General features: G+C 48.2%; 1 protein-coding gene across 1 annotated transcript in view; it reads right to left on the minus strand.

Moving 5' to 3' along the window:
* Window positions 1–15,930, minus strand: part of KMT2A (lysine methyltransferase 2A) — a 121,107-nt gene that overhangs the window by 50,326 nt on the left and 54,851 nt on the right. Inside the window, 6 exon segments of the mRNA XM_040425432.1 lie at window positions 1,969–2,156; window positions 2,394–2,467; window positions 4,965–5,075; window positions 5,680–5,853; window positions 7,220–7,404; window positions 10,829–10,942. Coding sequence (XP_040281366.1) covers window positions 1,969–2,156; window positions 2,394–2,467; window positions 4,965–5,075; window positions 5,680–5,853; window positions 7,220–7,404; window positions 10,829–10,942 — 846 coding nt within the window.

Here is a 15,930-nt window from a genome sequence, read left to right on the forward strand (position 1 = left end):
GACTCAGACGGGTCAGCTAAGATAGCGGACCCGGAGGGCCCAGCAGGGGAATTATCCGGCTGCGATAAGGGCAATGCATCTGCAAGGCGGCCCACAACGCTAGTGAGACTGACCACAGCCTGGGAAAGGGATCTAGCCCAGTCAGGGGGATCCAAGAGGCCAGGGGGTGACACCACAGATGGCGGACCCTGTAATGGGGCCTGGCAAGCCGAGCAATGCGGGTCAGGCTGCCCTTGAGGAAGGGGCGCCTTACATGCGGTGCAGGTATGATACCAATGTCCAGCAGGCGCTGAGGGGTCAGACATGTTGGCTGGAAGTAATATAAAAGCGTCCAGGCCAGGGGGCTGCAGTGCTAGAAGGGGTCAACAGTCCTACCAGGTCACAGCGGGAGCAGACGGTAACAGCAGCAGCAACACCTGAGGTAACGATCCGTCCTGAGAGCAGGCAGGCACGAAGAGGAGGCGGGGTCGCGAGGAGCGGGAAGAAAAGACGTCCGCCCCCCGACTGAAGCCTAACATGCACAGGGGAAGCGGAACGAAGCTCCGCCCCCCGCTGAAACTTTTGCGCGCGATTCAAAAAATATACCGCCGAAGTCCCGCAGAACATTGGCCCCCGTCCGCCTCCTTCATAAACGGTGGCGAACGACACACCGGTAGCCGGACAAGAAAATGTCAGCCGCAGCTGAACACAGCGGCAGCACTGGCCGAGAATAACAAAGGCGGCCCCACACGGCCGCCGCATCAAATCCGCCGCCCTGAGGTAACTCGCGCTGTAACCCTCCCTCTGCTGCCCGTCCAGCGAGCACTGCTCAGCTCTGCCCCACACACAAAGGGGGGAAGCCGACCGGGCGTCTTGTAATCGTGATAATGAAGGCCAGGCAGAGGGGACAGCAGAAGTCAGAGCCCTAACAGAGGAGGGGGGGGTAGGAACGGCTGGAACAGCCATCTCACCATTCGACGTTTTCACCCTCTGTCCATCCAGCAGGGACGCCCCTTCAGCCACTTGCACCGGAGTGGCAGGAGGCTGGAGAGCGGTTTGCAGGCGGGCGACCCTTGTGCTGGCGGGATGCAGGGGAGCTGGGCTGCCCTGGTCCTCCTTTTCTTCTGTGGGGGAGGCAGCAGTGCGGATAACCGGCACTGGCGCAGCTCAACCCCGGGAAAACAGAGAGGTCTAATGCGACTCTGTTGTCCCTGTTGAAAAAAAGCAAAAATTTAAAATAATATAAAAGAGAAAAAATAAAAAATAAAATCTTTAGCAAAGACAGCTCTGCAGTGCAGAGAGTGTCTTGCCTCCTTGACACTAAGCAAAAAACTGGTAGTCTCTCTCTCCAGGCTGAGGGTATAGCTGTGGAGGAGGGGCTTAACAGTCTTCACTTAGTGTCACGCCTCCTAGGGAGCAGAGCTATACCCAAGGTTTCCTGTGTCCCCCAAGAAATTGGGCGAGAAATAAAATTACTGCTTTCTGTTGTATGGTTGGATTCTCTCAAAATTTGCTATTCACCAACACTGCATGTCCCAGGATAGCCCAGCTTGAGATGATCATTTAGAGGGGCTTTCTAGAATTTTAAATATTGTTAACTTATCCTGAGTCAATAATACCAGATCGGTGGGGGCCCAACTACAAGCTACCTTGCCGATCAGCTGTTTGAAAGGGCCACACCACTGGAATGGAGTGCTGCAGAGTCTTCAAATACCCAGCACAGCACCAATCATCCTCTGGTGGCAGTGCTTGGTATTGCAGCACAATCCCATTTGTTTGAATGGGACTATGTGACTGAGGGAAGGGACATCACAGGCCGAGAAAGCCGAATGGCGGGAGTGCCCAGAGTAAGACGCCTGCGTAAGAGATATTTAGGACTTATCAATAGGTGCTCAATATTAAACTCCCAGAAAACCCTTTTACGTTTCCAAGTCCTTAGCCTTTTGCGATTTCACTTGTATTTTGATTAAATCCTACACTTTTACAAACCTGTTGCTGGTGGAGGATAATGTGTGGGTGGTGGAGACTCCGGATCACCTGGAGATTTGGGTTTTGGAGCTGGAATAATTTTCTTCATTAGTGAAGGCTGGACAGCCAAGCTATTCTCCCTCTCCTGCCACTGCGCATAGTTGTGGTCCAGTGATGGCGGCAGTACTGCATTAGGTAATATGCAGCTGCTGTAAAAAGAAAAAAAACAGACATTAAAGCATCTTAACTACAATAAAGTGCTTGCCTATGGTTTCTAATGTGCCCAATGGGAGGTTTGGCATCATAGGGATTTATGACGACGTTGGCTTGGGTCATTACACTTGTGATCCAGCAGGGATCTGTGGCTGTAATACAGATGCTAAAATGCACCCACATTACAGCCATCTGAATGAGGCCTACATATTTTACCTCAAAGCAAAACTTACTTGCTAGCAACCTTATTTGGTTCCCAAAATCTGGACTTCTTTACGCTGAACCACGGGAAAACACGCTCCATTTGCTAGAGAAAAGAAAAGGATAAAGTGATCAAATGAGCAGATGTAAAAAGATCTATGAAATCAGCAGCCACCACTGGAGAAGAAAGACCATGCAACATGCGCAGACCTTTAAAAATGTGAAAAAAATTAATACTGGATCCGTTTTGCCTGGTGACACCGGAAAAATGGATCTGATTAGAAAAAAGACCAAAGATGGCCCAATTATGAAAGTGGGGGGTAAGTGCCCACCCAAAAAATAATATAAGACAAGACAATGGGCCACCTAAACAAATAACTTGGTACAAAGCTCCTGAGTATATCAAGCGAGAAAATAGAAAACTGAGCTCACACAGTACCATTGTAAAACATATATAATTTTTATTGTAATATGATTAAAATACGTATAATAAGCCATTAACAATGAAGGAGTATGACCGAAAAAAAAACGCCATCCTGGCGCTGCACACGTGTCAAAGATGTGATTACAGCGTATTTAAATATACGATAAGTTATGCATATAAAGGATGAGACTCAATAACATTGACCACATTGCTAAGGTGCTAAAAAAACACATATGTATCATGCTAAAGTGCATAGGCTAGAGTAAATTCACAGTGGTCGCCAGGTGTAAGGGTACTTTCACACTTGCGTTTTTCTTTTCTGGCATAGAGTTCCGTCACATGGGGCTCTATACCAGAAAATAACTGATCAGTTTTATCCCCATGCATTATGAATTGAGAGTAATCCGTTCAGGATGCATCAGGATGTCTTCAGTTCAGTCGTTTTGACTGATCAGGCAAAAGATAAAACCGTAGCATGCTACGGTTTTATCTCCGGCGGAAAAAACTGAAGACTTGCCGGAATGCCGGATCCGTCTCACAAATGCTTTCAGTCACATCAAAATCGGCGGATTCGGCGGGCATGAATCCGTCAATGCGGCAATTTGAATGCCGCATACGGCACTAATACATTCCTATGTGGAAAAAAATGCCGGCATTCAGTTTTTTGGGCCGGAGATAAAACCACCGGATCACACTGCCGCAAGTGTGAAAGTAGCCTAAAAAGTCCAAAAGGATTCTGATCAGTCTAAAAAATGCCTGATCAGTCAAAAAATGACATGTGTTTGCATACAGTTTGCCTGATCAGGCAGGCAGTTCAGGCAACGGAACTGCCTGCCGGAATCAAACAACGCAAGTGTGAAAAGTATCCTAGATAAAGTTCACTGAAAAAAAAAAAAAAAAAGGAACAGGAGATGCCGTGTCCGCTGTGTCTGGATCTTACTCTGGTTGGCACACAGGGCAGAAGCAAAGTACCGGCTTTGGTGAGACAAGTATTTATGAATGCCTGGGGGCCCTGATGTGTGTGGAATGTGTCTGAAAGCAATCTGAAGGGTAACTCTAGGCTTTCAGAAAATCCCCTCACTGTCAGGTACGGCGAGAAGAAAGTGCACTTTTTGCATATTGTGACTACTGAGCAGCGTGCCACAACAGAGCTGGGAAAATTGGGGACACTGGCAGCTCTATTTTATCTGCAGTACAGTATTTGTGGGCATTGTGGAGCACAGCCAGAATAGTATTGGGGGTGGCAGCAGGATGGGGATTTCCTGATGAGAAGGAGGGGAGGATGATGGAAAGGTGAAGAATCTAAGATATCTGTGTGACTAACTCTCCAGTGATGTGACATGGCTGGAAGAAGTCATCATGGTGGTCTAGGACAAAATGGAGAAAAAGAGGAAAGACTGTCTGCATCAGAAGAGACGTCACTGGATGTAAGTATGTTGCACTTTACTCTCCTGTATGTTTGGTAGCGCTGAAAGACCAGACAGTATACTGAACATAGGGCTGACACATCTCACTTCCTCAGCCCCCTCCACCATTATCTAATTAAAGACAACTGGAGAAGAAGGAACAGGAGGGTTGAATGAGGCCGCTGGCGCTGGTAACCCCCACAGAGAAGCAGCTTCTGGGGTGGCATTTTGTGCTGCTGGGGCAGTATATTGTGCTGCATCCGGGTATTAGGTTCAGCTGAGCCATTATATTACGCTGTTATGTGGTATTTGGGTCTGATGCTGGCCCTGTCTACTCGTGTTGACCCCACCGTTTGTCAATTTGAGCCCGCCTACAGTATGGGGCCACTTATTTTTTGTTTCCACGGCCATTTTAAATTCTCAGTCTTCCCCTGGTTGCAATATGCCAGTCATATATATTTTTGTGCAATGGGCCAGGAACAATAAGATACCTGGCATCTCTGTGCTCTGTCCCATAGAAGGAATACATATAACGAGGTTGTCTTAGTCAGACCTCCCCTTTAATATGCCAACTGGCGCTTATAAAGGAAGTCGTCTCAGACTAAGTAACTGGTAATGAAACAAGGTAGTGTCGGTCACCCTTTATAATAAAATGTCGGGCGGAGTTCATGCATACAGGTTTATATTAATAAAAAATAAAAAAATCCCAAAATGAGTTTTCCAGACGTATTACTACACGAATATCTAAAACGGTCACAGCAAAATTCTCTCACCTTTGTGAAAAAGGATTTCACCATGCTATTGGCCTTCTTCAGCTCTGGCTGACCTCCATCTGCATTCATAGCTGCCTGGATGATCCTCACAATGTCATCACTCATCTCCAACTACAAAGCACACACATGGTTTACATCAATATACTAAGTATCAAAATCCAACTAAATAAATGAATATAAAAAAAATAAAAAAAATAATAGAAAATTACATTCTGGGAGGGGTTACCTTATAACCATTACATGATTTGGTAATGGCTACAAATATAGATAGATTAACAGTACGAAAGGGTTAAGCATTTCATACGCAGGCTGACCAAAGGTAGCATGAAACACTGGTAGGCCGACTTATTACAAAGCACCATGCTTTTACTCTGAATTGCTTATAAAAATAAATAAAAGGGTTTTAATAAGATCCCGGCATGGTGAGACGTGTCCTCTGGGTGACTTCTGGCTTGTGCCCACACGGCTTGAATACATAGAGGAAGACCTGTCAATCAAGCAGAAGGGGAAGCTGGTGGGATGCCACCCAGCAAACAATTCCTTCTGCGCCTGGCTTATTTAATACTATATTTTTTCTGAAACGCCACAGTTTTCAGAGTCAAACGTAAAGCCTGGTAATGAGGGAGCCTGTTAGTATTTCATGCCCCTTGTGGTTAGGGCAGATAACCTAACGACAGGTCCTCAAGTAGTAAAAGGAGCAATCATCTACACTTACCACAGAAGTGTACCTTCCAACATCCATCTTCTTCTTCACCCCGTCGAGGTCAAGAGGAGCTGGATCATCTTGCTTGCCAACTTGTATAAGAACAGGAGGATCGGGACCCTCCGGAGAGCTTCGGGAAGGCATGTTCTCTTCCGGCTCCGGGTTTAAGTCAGGAGGCTTTGCTGACTGAGTATCAAAAAGAATAGGATTTTCTCAATTGCAACAAACCACATGAGCTGTAAAGTATGCATATATACCGACAATGCAGAAGCTAAAAACTAACCACAGAATGTGCACGCCGCCACTAAAAGTACATTCAGAGCAGTCTATGGCTTTGGATAAGTGAGAAGAAAGCCATCCATAACAGTGACACAAGCGTCTTAGCATGGGGGTGGACTGCGGATGTGGATGTAATGTTTCTTTAGAGAATACATGCACTGAGAATCATCTATATCAGTGGTGGCAAAGTTATGGCACAGGTGCCAGAGGCAGCACTCTGAGCCCTCTTCGTGGGCACCCGCGCCCCGGAAAAAGTCTATGGTATACCAATATGCCTTAGACTTCTCCTGCCATTCATCAGCGCAGGGAGCGCTATGCACGGCACAGGCAGCGCACTGAATGTAGGCAGGCTATTATAGCTAAGTGATAAGGTACATGGAAGACATACTATACTGGACTGTAGTATTCAGGTTATATTGTCGTGTTGGCACTTTGCGATAAATAGGTGGGTTTTGGGTTACGGGTTACAGTTTGGGCACTTAGTCTGTAAAAGGTTCGCCCTCACTGATCTATAGCAACATACTAAGCTTGAAGTACCAAAGCACAACCCTCAATCAGGGAGAACAGCCATATTTAGGCCTTAGTCACACAAATACCACTGCACAACCCTCCACATTTGGGCCTTATACGCAAGGAGGTCACTTATGTCTGTGTGCCCAACGGGTTGCACAAGGACAGCAAACAGACCCACAGAAAGTATATGGTGCACTTGAGACCAAGGGTCTGTGCAGAGATACTACGGCCATGCACCATTATGGCCCATGACCTGGAGACCGCTGGAAACAACGTGCCAATGCTGCACCCTACAGGGGCATTAAAAACCGTGTGTGTTGCATCCACAACACAGGCCATGGTTTTAGGCGTCTGTGTGAATACAACCTTACATGTACTAGCTTGTTTAAAGGGAACCTGTCACAATGAACATGGTGTGAATGAAATGCCCGGAGCAGGTTACAAAACAGGAGGAGCTGAGCAGATATATAGTTTTATGGGAAAGACTCACTGGAAACAGAAGCAGCCCTATCCGTGATTGGCGGTCTTCCCTCTAGGAAGCCTTTCTACACAAAAAGCTGTCAATCACTGCTAGGACCACCTCTTGAATGACAAATACACGTTACACTGAATCAATCTGCTCAGCTCCCCCTGCTCAGATATGCTGCTGGCAGGTTGCACTGCTTCTTCACAATGAACAAGAGTATTTAGGTGGTCGATAATAAAAAAAAAAAAACGAAGGAAATAATGGCGCCACACGCAGCCGAGCTTCTTGCCTCACCTGTCTGTAACGCAGAAGATGGCTAGACGTGCGAGAATTCAGCAGAGCGGTTAGTACGTGTTTAAGAGAAGCCTGTAACTCCTTGGTCAGTGCCAACCTCCACTCTGCGGGGTGGTGATCAGTGCATTTCACACACGTATACGCCACACTCTCCGGCAAATTTGATAGGATCTCATACATTTCATCTGAAGAGAACACAACATGCGTGTTAATACACATAGGAGGCAACCATAGACTCAAAAATATTACAGCCGTTACTGCGAGGCGTGGATCAGCAACCTTCGGCACTCCAGCTGCTGTGAAACTACAACTCCCAGCATGCAAACATGCTCGGCTGTTCTCACAACTCCCATAAAAGTGAATGGAACATTCTGGGAGTTGTGGTTTCAGAACATCTGGAGAGCCAGAGGTTGCTGATCCCTGCTGTGAGGAGTCGCAGGGTCCCATACAGCAGGGCTGTGCACAACGTCGAAGGGCATACACATCCCTGCTTGTGCGCTCTACAAATGTAAGAGACACTAAGGCTACGTCTACACGACGACATTTGTCGCGCGACAGATAGGGCACAACTACACTGCAACATTTGTAGCACAACATTTTGTTGCACTAATGTTGCGCGACAATTTTTATAATGGCAGTCTATGGTGTCGCACTGCAACATGCTGCGACTGCGACGCAACAGTCGCAGAAAAATCCATCTCAAATGGATTTTCTGCAACTGTTGCATCGCAGTATGTTGCAGTGTGACACCATAGACTGCCATTATAAAAATTGTCGCGCAACATTAGTGCAACAAAATGTTGCGCGACAAATGTCGTCGTGTAGACGTAGCCTAAATCCGGACCTTAATTTTGTAGTAACAGCACAAAAACTCAAGCAAGTTTTGAATAGTAATATTTAGCAGCACAACCATAAACTTGCTACTTGCGGCAGGAAGAGGTACAGAAAAACTATTAAAAGGTTGTGCCACCCCCTGAGCTGCAGCAGACTGGGCACACCCCCTGAGCTGCAGCAGACTGGGCACACCCCCTGAGCTGCAGCAGACTGGGAACACCCCCTGAGCTGCAGCAGACTGGGCACACCCCCTGAGCTGCAGCAGACTGGGCACACCCCCTGAGCTGCAGCAGACTGGGCACACCCCCTGAGCTGCAGCAGACTGGGCACACCCCCTGAGCTGCAGCAGACTGGGCACACCCCCTGAGCTGCAGCAGACTGGGCACACCCCCTGAGCTGCAGCAGACTGGGCACACCCCCTGAGCTGCCAGCCTGAAATAAATCTAGCACTACAATAAATGTGGAGATCTCTGGATCCATGCGAGGTACAGGGCTGGTTCTAGCTTTGTTATAAAAGTATTGTTTTGTGCTATACTATTTTTTTTTTTTTTTTTTTTTTACATCAATCATGGCATAACCCCTTTAATTGAATAGTGACACAGGCAAAAGAGAAAAAAATTGTCATAATATTCAACAATGTATGGGGTGTTACATAAAATATAGAAGAAAAGTCCAGGGCTTCAGAATTCTGTGCCACACTATGGATTTGAATGAAAGAACTGTGACACTCTGCAGGGGACCATGCCACTTTTCTTTTGGGGATGCAAGTCTATGACTCACTAAAGGGGTTGTATGGGATTTTGATCGAAGAAAATGTTTTAAAAAAAAAATAAAATAAAATATTTAATCCTTCTCCAGTGGTCCCTGCAGCAATGTCATAAGGTACATCATTCAGGTGACCTCTGCAGCCAATCATTGGTTTCAGAGGTCACATTCCATGCAAGCAAGCATGACAACCAAGACCATAAATTGGCTGCGGGAACCACGGAAACTGCAGACGTTAGCAAGCACTTTCATATAACCTTTTTAGCTCTTTCTTAAAATCCATGACAACTCTTTGGGAGGTGGAAATGTCTGCAGAGTGCAAAGCCCCTTTCTTCCACCTAGGAGTGGGAATTTCTGACACGATAGATGTCTGGTACAGGCACATTACTATACCAAAGTGAAGAACAACGTGGCTTGATGGGTAATAAGTGATTTTCCCTTTCTCGCCTGTCTGTTGCGTGTCCATACAAGTTTGAGCTTAAAGACACCTGTCACCACTAAAATGCAGCATGGTCCAGAGCAGGAGGAGCTGAGCAGATTGTTAGGTAGTTTAACAGGAAAAAAATTCAGCAAAACTTGTAATTTATACATTTAAATCTCTGCTCTTTCTGAGCTCAGCAGCCACATGGGCCATCCTGTCAGTGATTGACAGCCGTCCCTGTATAGGTGAGTATATAAAGTTAGCCGTCAGTCACTGTTAAGACCCACATGGCAACTAAGCTCAGAAAGAGCAGAGATTTCAATGTTTAAATTATGAGTTTTGCTCAATCTTTTCCCATAAACTATATATCAATCTGCTCAGCTCCTCCTGATCTAATGTGCCGCCTGCAGATTTCAAAGCATTTCATAGTGACAGGTTCTTAAGGTCTCATGCACATGACCATAAGCATTTTGCAGTCTCGAAACCACAGTTTCAAAAAATATGGAAGTGGTCTGAGGACTGTCCGCATTTTTTTGCTGCACCAATGGAAGCCATCCATGTGCTTTCCGCATCTGTATGTCCGTTCCACAAAAGGAAGAACATGTCCTATACTTGTCCACAAATTGCAGACCGTGGACCCATTGAAGTGGATGGCATACAGACCACTTTTGTATTTTGTGGATCGCAAAATGCTTACAGTCGTGTGCATGAGGCCTAACAGCTGTAATAAAAGGGGATAATTTGTAATTGGGAGACCCTGACCAGCAGCTCCAGTATTTAATGCTAGTGTCGCCCTTAGGTTTGTTAGTTTTTTTATTCTGGTGTTTTTGACTGGCCTTTTATTGCAGCTTCTTTAAGAAAAAAAAAATAAAAAAAATAAGAAAAAAAAACGCCAGCTCCAGATGTTATATCGAGGTCTATGGGAAATATTAAATGCATAACAAACAGCAATTACATTGCAGCATCCTCTGGTTGTAGAATTTTTTCCACATTGACATTTTTCTCCCATAGATTACCAGTATTATAGTTTTTTTTTTTTTTTTTTTGCATGTATTGGCGTGGTACAAAAGCCACCATTAAAAAGGGCAGGTGATAAAAAACACTATGTAGGCAAAAAAAAAAAGTTAAAAAAATTACTTCCCAATTCACACATTTCATGAGCAGACTTTTTATTTCTGGCCCCAAAAATGCACCGCTTGCACGATTTTCCTGGGCTTTCTAGTAACCATTTTGTCTCAGATCACCAGCTCAGGGCCAAGCAGTCACCAAGACAAAGGAAGGCAAGGGGCAGACAGTCTTGACAGTGCACAAACCACTATTATCTTACCATTGTGTCACTTACATTATTGTAAAAAGATATTTAGGTGGAAAAATTATCAAAACAGTACTTTCAAATGTACATTTCGCAACATATTTCATGAATGATAGGTGCCAGAGGGGGCACAGATATAGTGCAATACGGATTGACAGTGAGGATGCTCTGATTTCGGCAGTCTAATCGACAGCGCACAAAGCACCACCATGAGACAGTACGACACAGGTTTAATGCATTGGTCGTCACTGTAAAGAGCATTACTTGCTACACGTACCCGTCAGACTTTCACATTTGGAATGGACCCATCGATCACACTTTCCGCACTGCATCATCTTACTCTCGTAATCATCGTCATCATAGCACTTATTACACAGGGGGCAGTAGTTCCCTAAACAGAAACAGAATGAAGAAGGTATGATATGTTCGACCTCATTATCTGCAGCTACGGTTGTAGAAAGTTACCCCATATCCAACAACTAGATCTGTTGGAGTCATACTGCTGAGATCCCACCAAACATGAAAATAGTGACACCACACCCAATGGGGATCCCCAAAATGAACAGGGCGGCAGGTCAAGCATGTGCAATACCCCGTTTGGAAATACCCAAACGCTGTACACCATTCTAGAACTTCCACAGAGATGAATGGAGTGCCAGAGCACACGCTTGACTGGCTCATCTGTTCATTTTGGGGCACCCTGCAGGGTAGAGGGTTCCGGTTATCGTGATCCATTCATCTATATGGGAGTTTCAGAAATGGCAGAGTGCTGTAGGCCATCTGCTCGACCTGGTGCTTTGTTCATGTTGGGGGTCCCTGTGGGGTTCTCGGGATCAACAGGGTTCCCAGCGGTAAGACCCCACCGCTCTAAAAGTTATCCCGTATCCTTTTGGCAGGGGAAAACTTGCCAGAACTGGAATACCCCTTTATTACAACGTACCAAATATGAATGCCAGCTTACATGCAAATAGATTCTGCATTCCTTCATTTATCAGTTGCTAAAATGTTTGCACTTTGAGACATAACTAGCACCAGCCATCATGTTGCCACGATAAAGAGGTCATACAGGATTATGCGTGGGGACAAAAAAAAAGGGACCGATAGGAGGGAGAAAATAAAAAAAAATATACTTAAGAAAAAGATTAGATTCTTTTCCAAAGAGATCACCTCTCTTAACCTTGGGCCGTACCTAATATTGCAACTCAGCACTGATCACTTAATGGGATCTGATCTGACATTTAGTCCATGGATAAAAGCCTCATGGTTCCTCAAATAAAATCGGAACTTTTTTTTTTTTTTATCCTGGTTGACCTGATAAAATGTATTAAATTTGGCATATATGTGTGAATAGGTCTTAAACCCCATTCTCTTCCAGCATAACAAATGGGATCATAGATGCAAAGGATTTTTGGATTTTCATGTTTGCAAAATGCTTTGTGTGTTGCATAATTTTGGCTGGATTTCATCCGGTGCAGCGGCTGAAATATGCAGCTAAATGCAATACAAGGTCTGCAGGCAAAACACCTGGTTTTAACATAGGTTTTGGTACAGGCTTGTTCTATGGCATTTTACCAAACCCTACCCAACACACCCAGGGGCATTGAAGTTCAAGGGGTTTTCTTAGGATAAGTCATCGATATTCGATCGGTGAAGGTCTGACTCCCAGCACTACCTTGGCCTACAATGTTGCATCCAAGGGTCAAAAGGCCTTTGTACAGCTCAGTTATATTCATAAGTGAATGGGGCAGAGCTGCAATAGCAAGAACAGACAATACAATGTACGGTGCTGTGCTCACTGCAGTAAGAGGCCACAGTGTGGCTCAAGCAGCTGGACTTCCTCCAATAGGATATTAGTGACCTTTCCAGGGGAAGGTCATCAACATTTAACTCCACCAAAAAAGGAGACTTTTGTATTACTTACCAGTAAAGTCTCTTTCTCGCTCTTCCTTGGGGGACACAGGAAACCATGGGTATAGCTCTGCTCTCTAGGAAGCGTGACACTAAGTGAAAGCTGTAAGCCCCTCCTCCATCAGCTATACCCTTCAGCCTGGAGAAGAGACTGCCAGTTGCGTGTCCAAGTAGTGAAAGATAACCACCAACCGGAAAAAAGAACTGTCGAGCCCCAACGGGGGCAACCAAGCCGGAACCACAACTGTAACCCAAATGAAGGGCGGGTGCTGTGTCCCCCAAGGAAGAGCGAGAAAGAGACTTTACTGGTAAGTAATACAAAAGTCTCCTTTTCTCGCCCATATTCCTTGGGGGACACAGGAAACCATGGGACGTTCCAGAGCAGTCCCAGAAGGGAGGGACCAGAACAAACTAGACCAACACCGGAGGCATCAATCAACTGCCGCCTGCAACACCAGACGGCCTAAAGCAGCGTCAGCCGACGCATGAGTATGCACCCTGTAGAACTTGGTGAAGGTGTGCAAGGAGGACCAAGTGGCCGCCTTGCAAATCTGCTCCGTAGAAGCCCGATTCCTCTGAGCCCAGGAAGCCCCGACCGCTCTAGTGGAGTGAGCGGTAACACCGAGGGGCGGAACCTTGCCCTTGGCGAGATAAGCCTCAGTAACAGCCATCTTGACAAAACGGGCGATAGCAACTTTGGATGCCGCCATCCCTCTGCGCGACCCCTCAGGAACCACAAAGAGCGAGTCAGTACGCCTGAAAGAGCTGGTTACCTTCAGGTAAACCTTGAGCGCCCTGACAACGTCCAGGCGATGAAGCTTCCTCTCCCGCGGGTGGGAAGGGGAAGGACACAAAGAGGGGAGAACGATGTCCTCGTTCAGATGAAAGGCGGAGACCACCTTAGGAAGGAAGGAAGGAACCGGACGAAGAACCACCTTGTCCTGGTGGAACACTAGGAAAGGTTCCAGACAGGAGAGTGCAGCCAATTCGGACACCCTCCGAAGAGAGGTGACGGCTACAAGGAAAATAACCTTGCAGGACAGAAGTCGCAAGGAAACCGTCCGCAGAGGCTCGAAAGGAGAAGCCTGGAGCGCTGAGAGAACCAGGTTCAGGTCCCAGGGCGGTACCGGAGGGCGGTACGGGGGAACCGCGTGAGCCACGCCCTGAAGGAAGGTCTTGACAGGACCAAGGGGGGGCCAGTGGGCGCTGAAACAAAATGGACAGCGCAGACACCTGACCCTTCAAAGAACTAAGGCCCAGACCTTGGGCAAGTCCGCTCTGCAGGAAGGACAAAACGGTGGGGAGAGAAAAAGCGGAGCGGAGGAATCCCCAGATCGGCACAGAACCCCAAATAGGTCCTCCAGGTCCTATAATAGATCCTAGAAGAGGACGGCTTACGGGCGCGGATCATGGTGCGGACGACGTCCGCAGAAAAACCCCTACGTGTCAGGACGGTGGTCTCAACAACCACGCCGTCAAACGTAGGGACCTTAAACGCGGGTGGAAGATTGGTCCCTGAGAGAGAAGATCTTCCCTGGCGGGCAGCGGCCAGGGCGCGTCTGCCAGGAGCAGCATGAGGTCGGCATACCAAGACCGGCGGGGCCAGTCCGGAGCGACCAGAATCACCGAGACGCCTTCCGCCGCGATCTTCCGAAGGACCTTGGGCAGGAGTGGGATGGGAGGGAATATGTATGGACGCGCGAAGCCTCGCCAAGGAAGAACGAGGGCGTCGGCTCCGCAGGCTCCCGGATCCCTGGCCCTGGACAGATAGGCGGGGACCTTGTGATTGAATTTGGAGGCCATGAGGTCCACGTCCGGTATGCCCCTACGCAGGCAAATGGCCTCGAACACCTCCGGGTGAAGAGACCACTCGCCGGGTCGACGGTGGAGCGACTGAGGAAGTCCGCCGCCCAATTGTCCACCCCTGGAATAAAAATTGCAGATAGGGCCGGGACGTGGGCTTCCGCCCAACGGAGAATGCTGGTGACCTCCCGCATTGCTGCAGCGCTGCGAGTGCCCCCCTGGTGGTTTATGTACGCCACGGCCGTGGCGTTGTCCGATTGCACACGAACTGGATGACCCTTCAGCAGATGAGTCCAGTGTCGCAGAGACAGAAAGGGCCGCTCTCAGCTCCAGGACATTGATCGAGAGTTTGGACTCCGATGGAGACCAAATGCCCTGGACGGATCGGGGAGGAAACACGCCTCGCCAGCCCAAGAGACTGGCATCGATTGTAACCACCAACCAGTTGAGCGGCAGAAAGGACCTGCCCAGAAGAGGGGACTGCAACCACCAGCGGAGAGATGACCGCACCGGAGGGCGAAAGATGGAAGGGATGATCCAGAGACTCCGGCGATTTGTCCCAGGAGGAGAGGATCGCCCGTTGGAGAGGGCGGGAGTGAAAACTGCGCAAATGGGATCGCCTCGAAGCAGGCAACCATCTGCCCCAAGACCCGCATGCAGAAGCGGAAGGACGGTCGACCGGTGGAGAAGGAGACCCCGAATCGCCCGACGGAGGATCAGTCGTTTTTTCCGAGGGAAGACGTACCTCCGCCGCTCCTGTGTCTAAAAGCATTCCCAGGAAGACCAGTTGTCTGGAGGGAGGAAGGGAGGACTTGGGGAAGTTGATGACCCAACCGAATCTCGCCAGAGTCTCTAGAGTGAGATCCACGCTGGCAACCGCTTGAGAAAGGGACGGAGCCTTGATGAGGATATCGTCCAAGTACGGTAGCAGAAAAACACCCCTGGAACGGAGTAAGGCCAAAACCGGGGCCAGGACCTTGGTGAACACCCGGGGGGGCTGTTGCCAGCCCAAAGGGAAGGGCGACAAACTGGAAGTGGAGGTCCCCCACGGCGAATCGGAGGAAGCGATGGTGACACCGGGCTACCGGAACATGAGGGTAGGCATCCAGTATATCGATGGAAGACATGAAATCTCCCTGCTCCAGGGAAGCCACCGCGGAACGGAGGGACTCCATCCGAAACCGTCGAAGGAGGAGAAAACGGTTTGAGCTTTTTGAGGTCCAAAATGGGCCGCACCGAACCTCCCTTCTTGGGAACTACAAAGAGGTTCGAATAGAACCCTTGGAACCTTTCCTCTAGAGGAACGGGGGTAATCACCCCCCTGTCCAGTAAGGCTTGAACAGCCGCGGAGAACGCAGCCGCGCTTTTCGGGTCCCGCGGGGGGCGGGAGCGAAAGAACCGATCTGGAGGGAAGGACGCAAATTCGATTTTGTATCCGGAGGACACAATTTCGAGAGCCCAGGCGTCGGAGACGTGACACATCCAGATGTCCCTGAAAAGGAGGAGCCGGCCCCCCACCCGGGTGGGTGGGGGCGCGCCTTCAGGCAGAGGACTGCTTTGCTGCAGGTGTGGTTGAGGAAGATGGGTGCTTTTACCACCCGTGGCCTCCGAAATAAGCTCGTCTAGGCGGACCCCGAAAAGGCGGGAACCCGCAAACGGTAGCCCCGC

The sequence above is a fragment of the Bufo bufo genome, chromosome 1, assembly GCF_905171765.1.
Source record: "Bufo bufo chromosome 1, aBufBuf1.1, whole genome shotgun sequence".
Taxonomy (NCBI): Eukaryota; Metazoa; Chordata; class Amphibia; order Anura; family Bufonidae; genus Bufo; species Bufo bufo.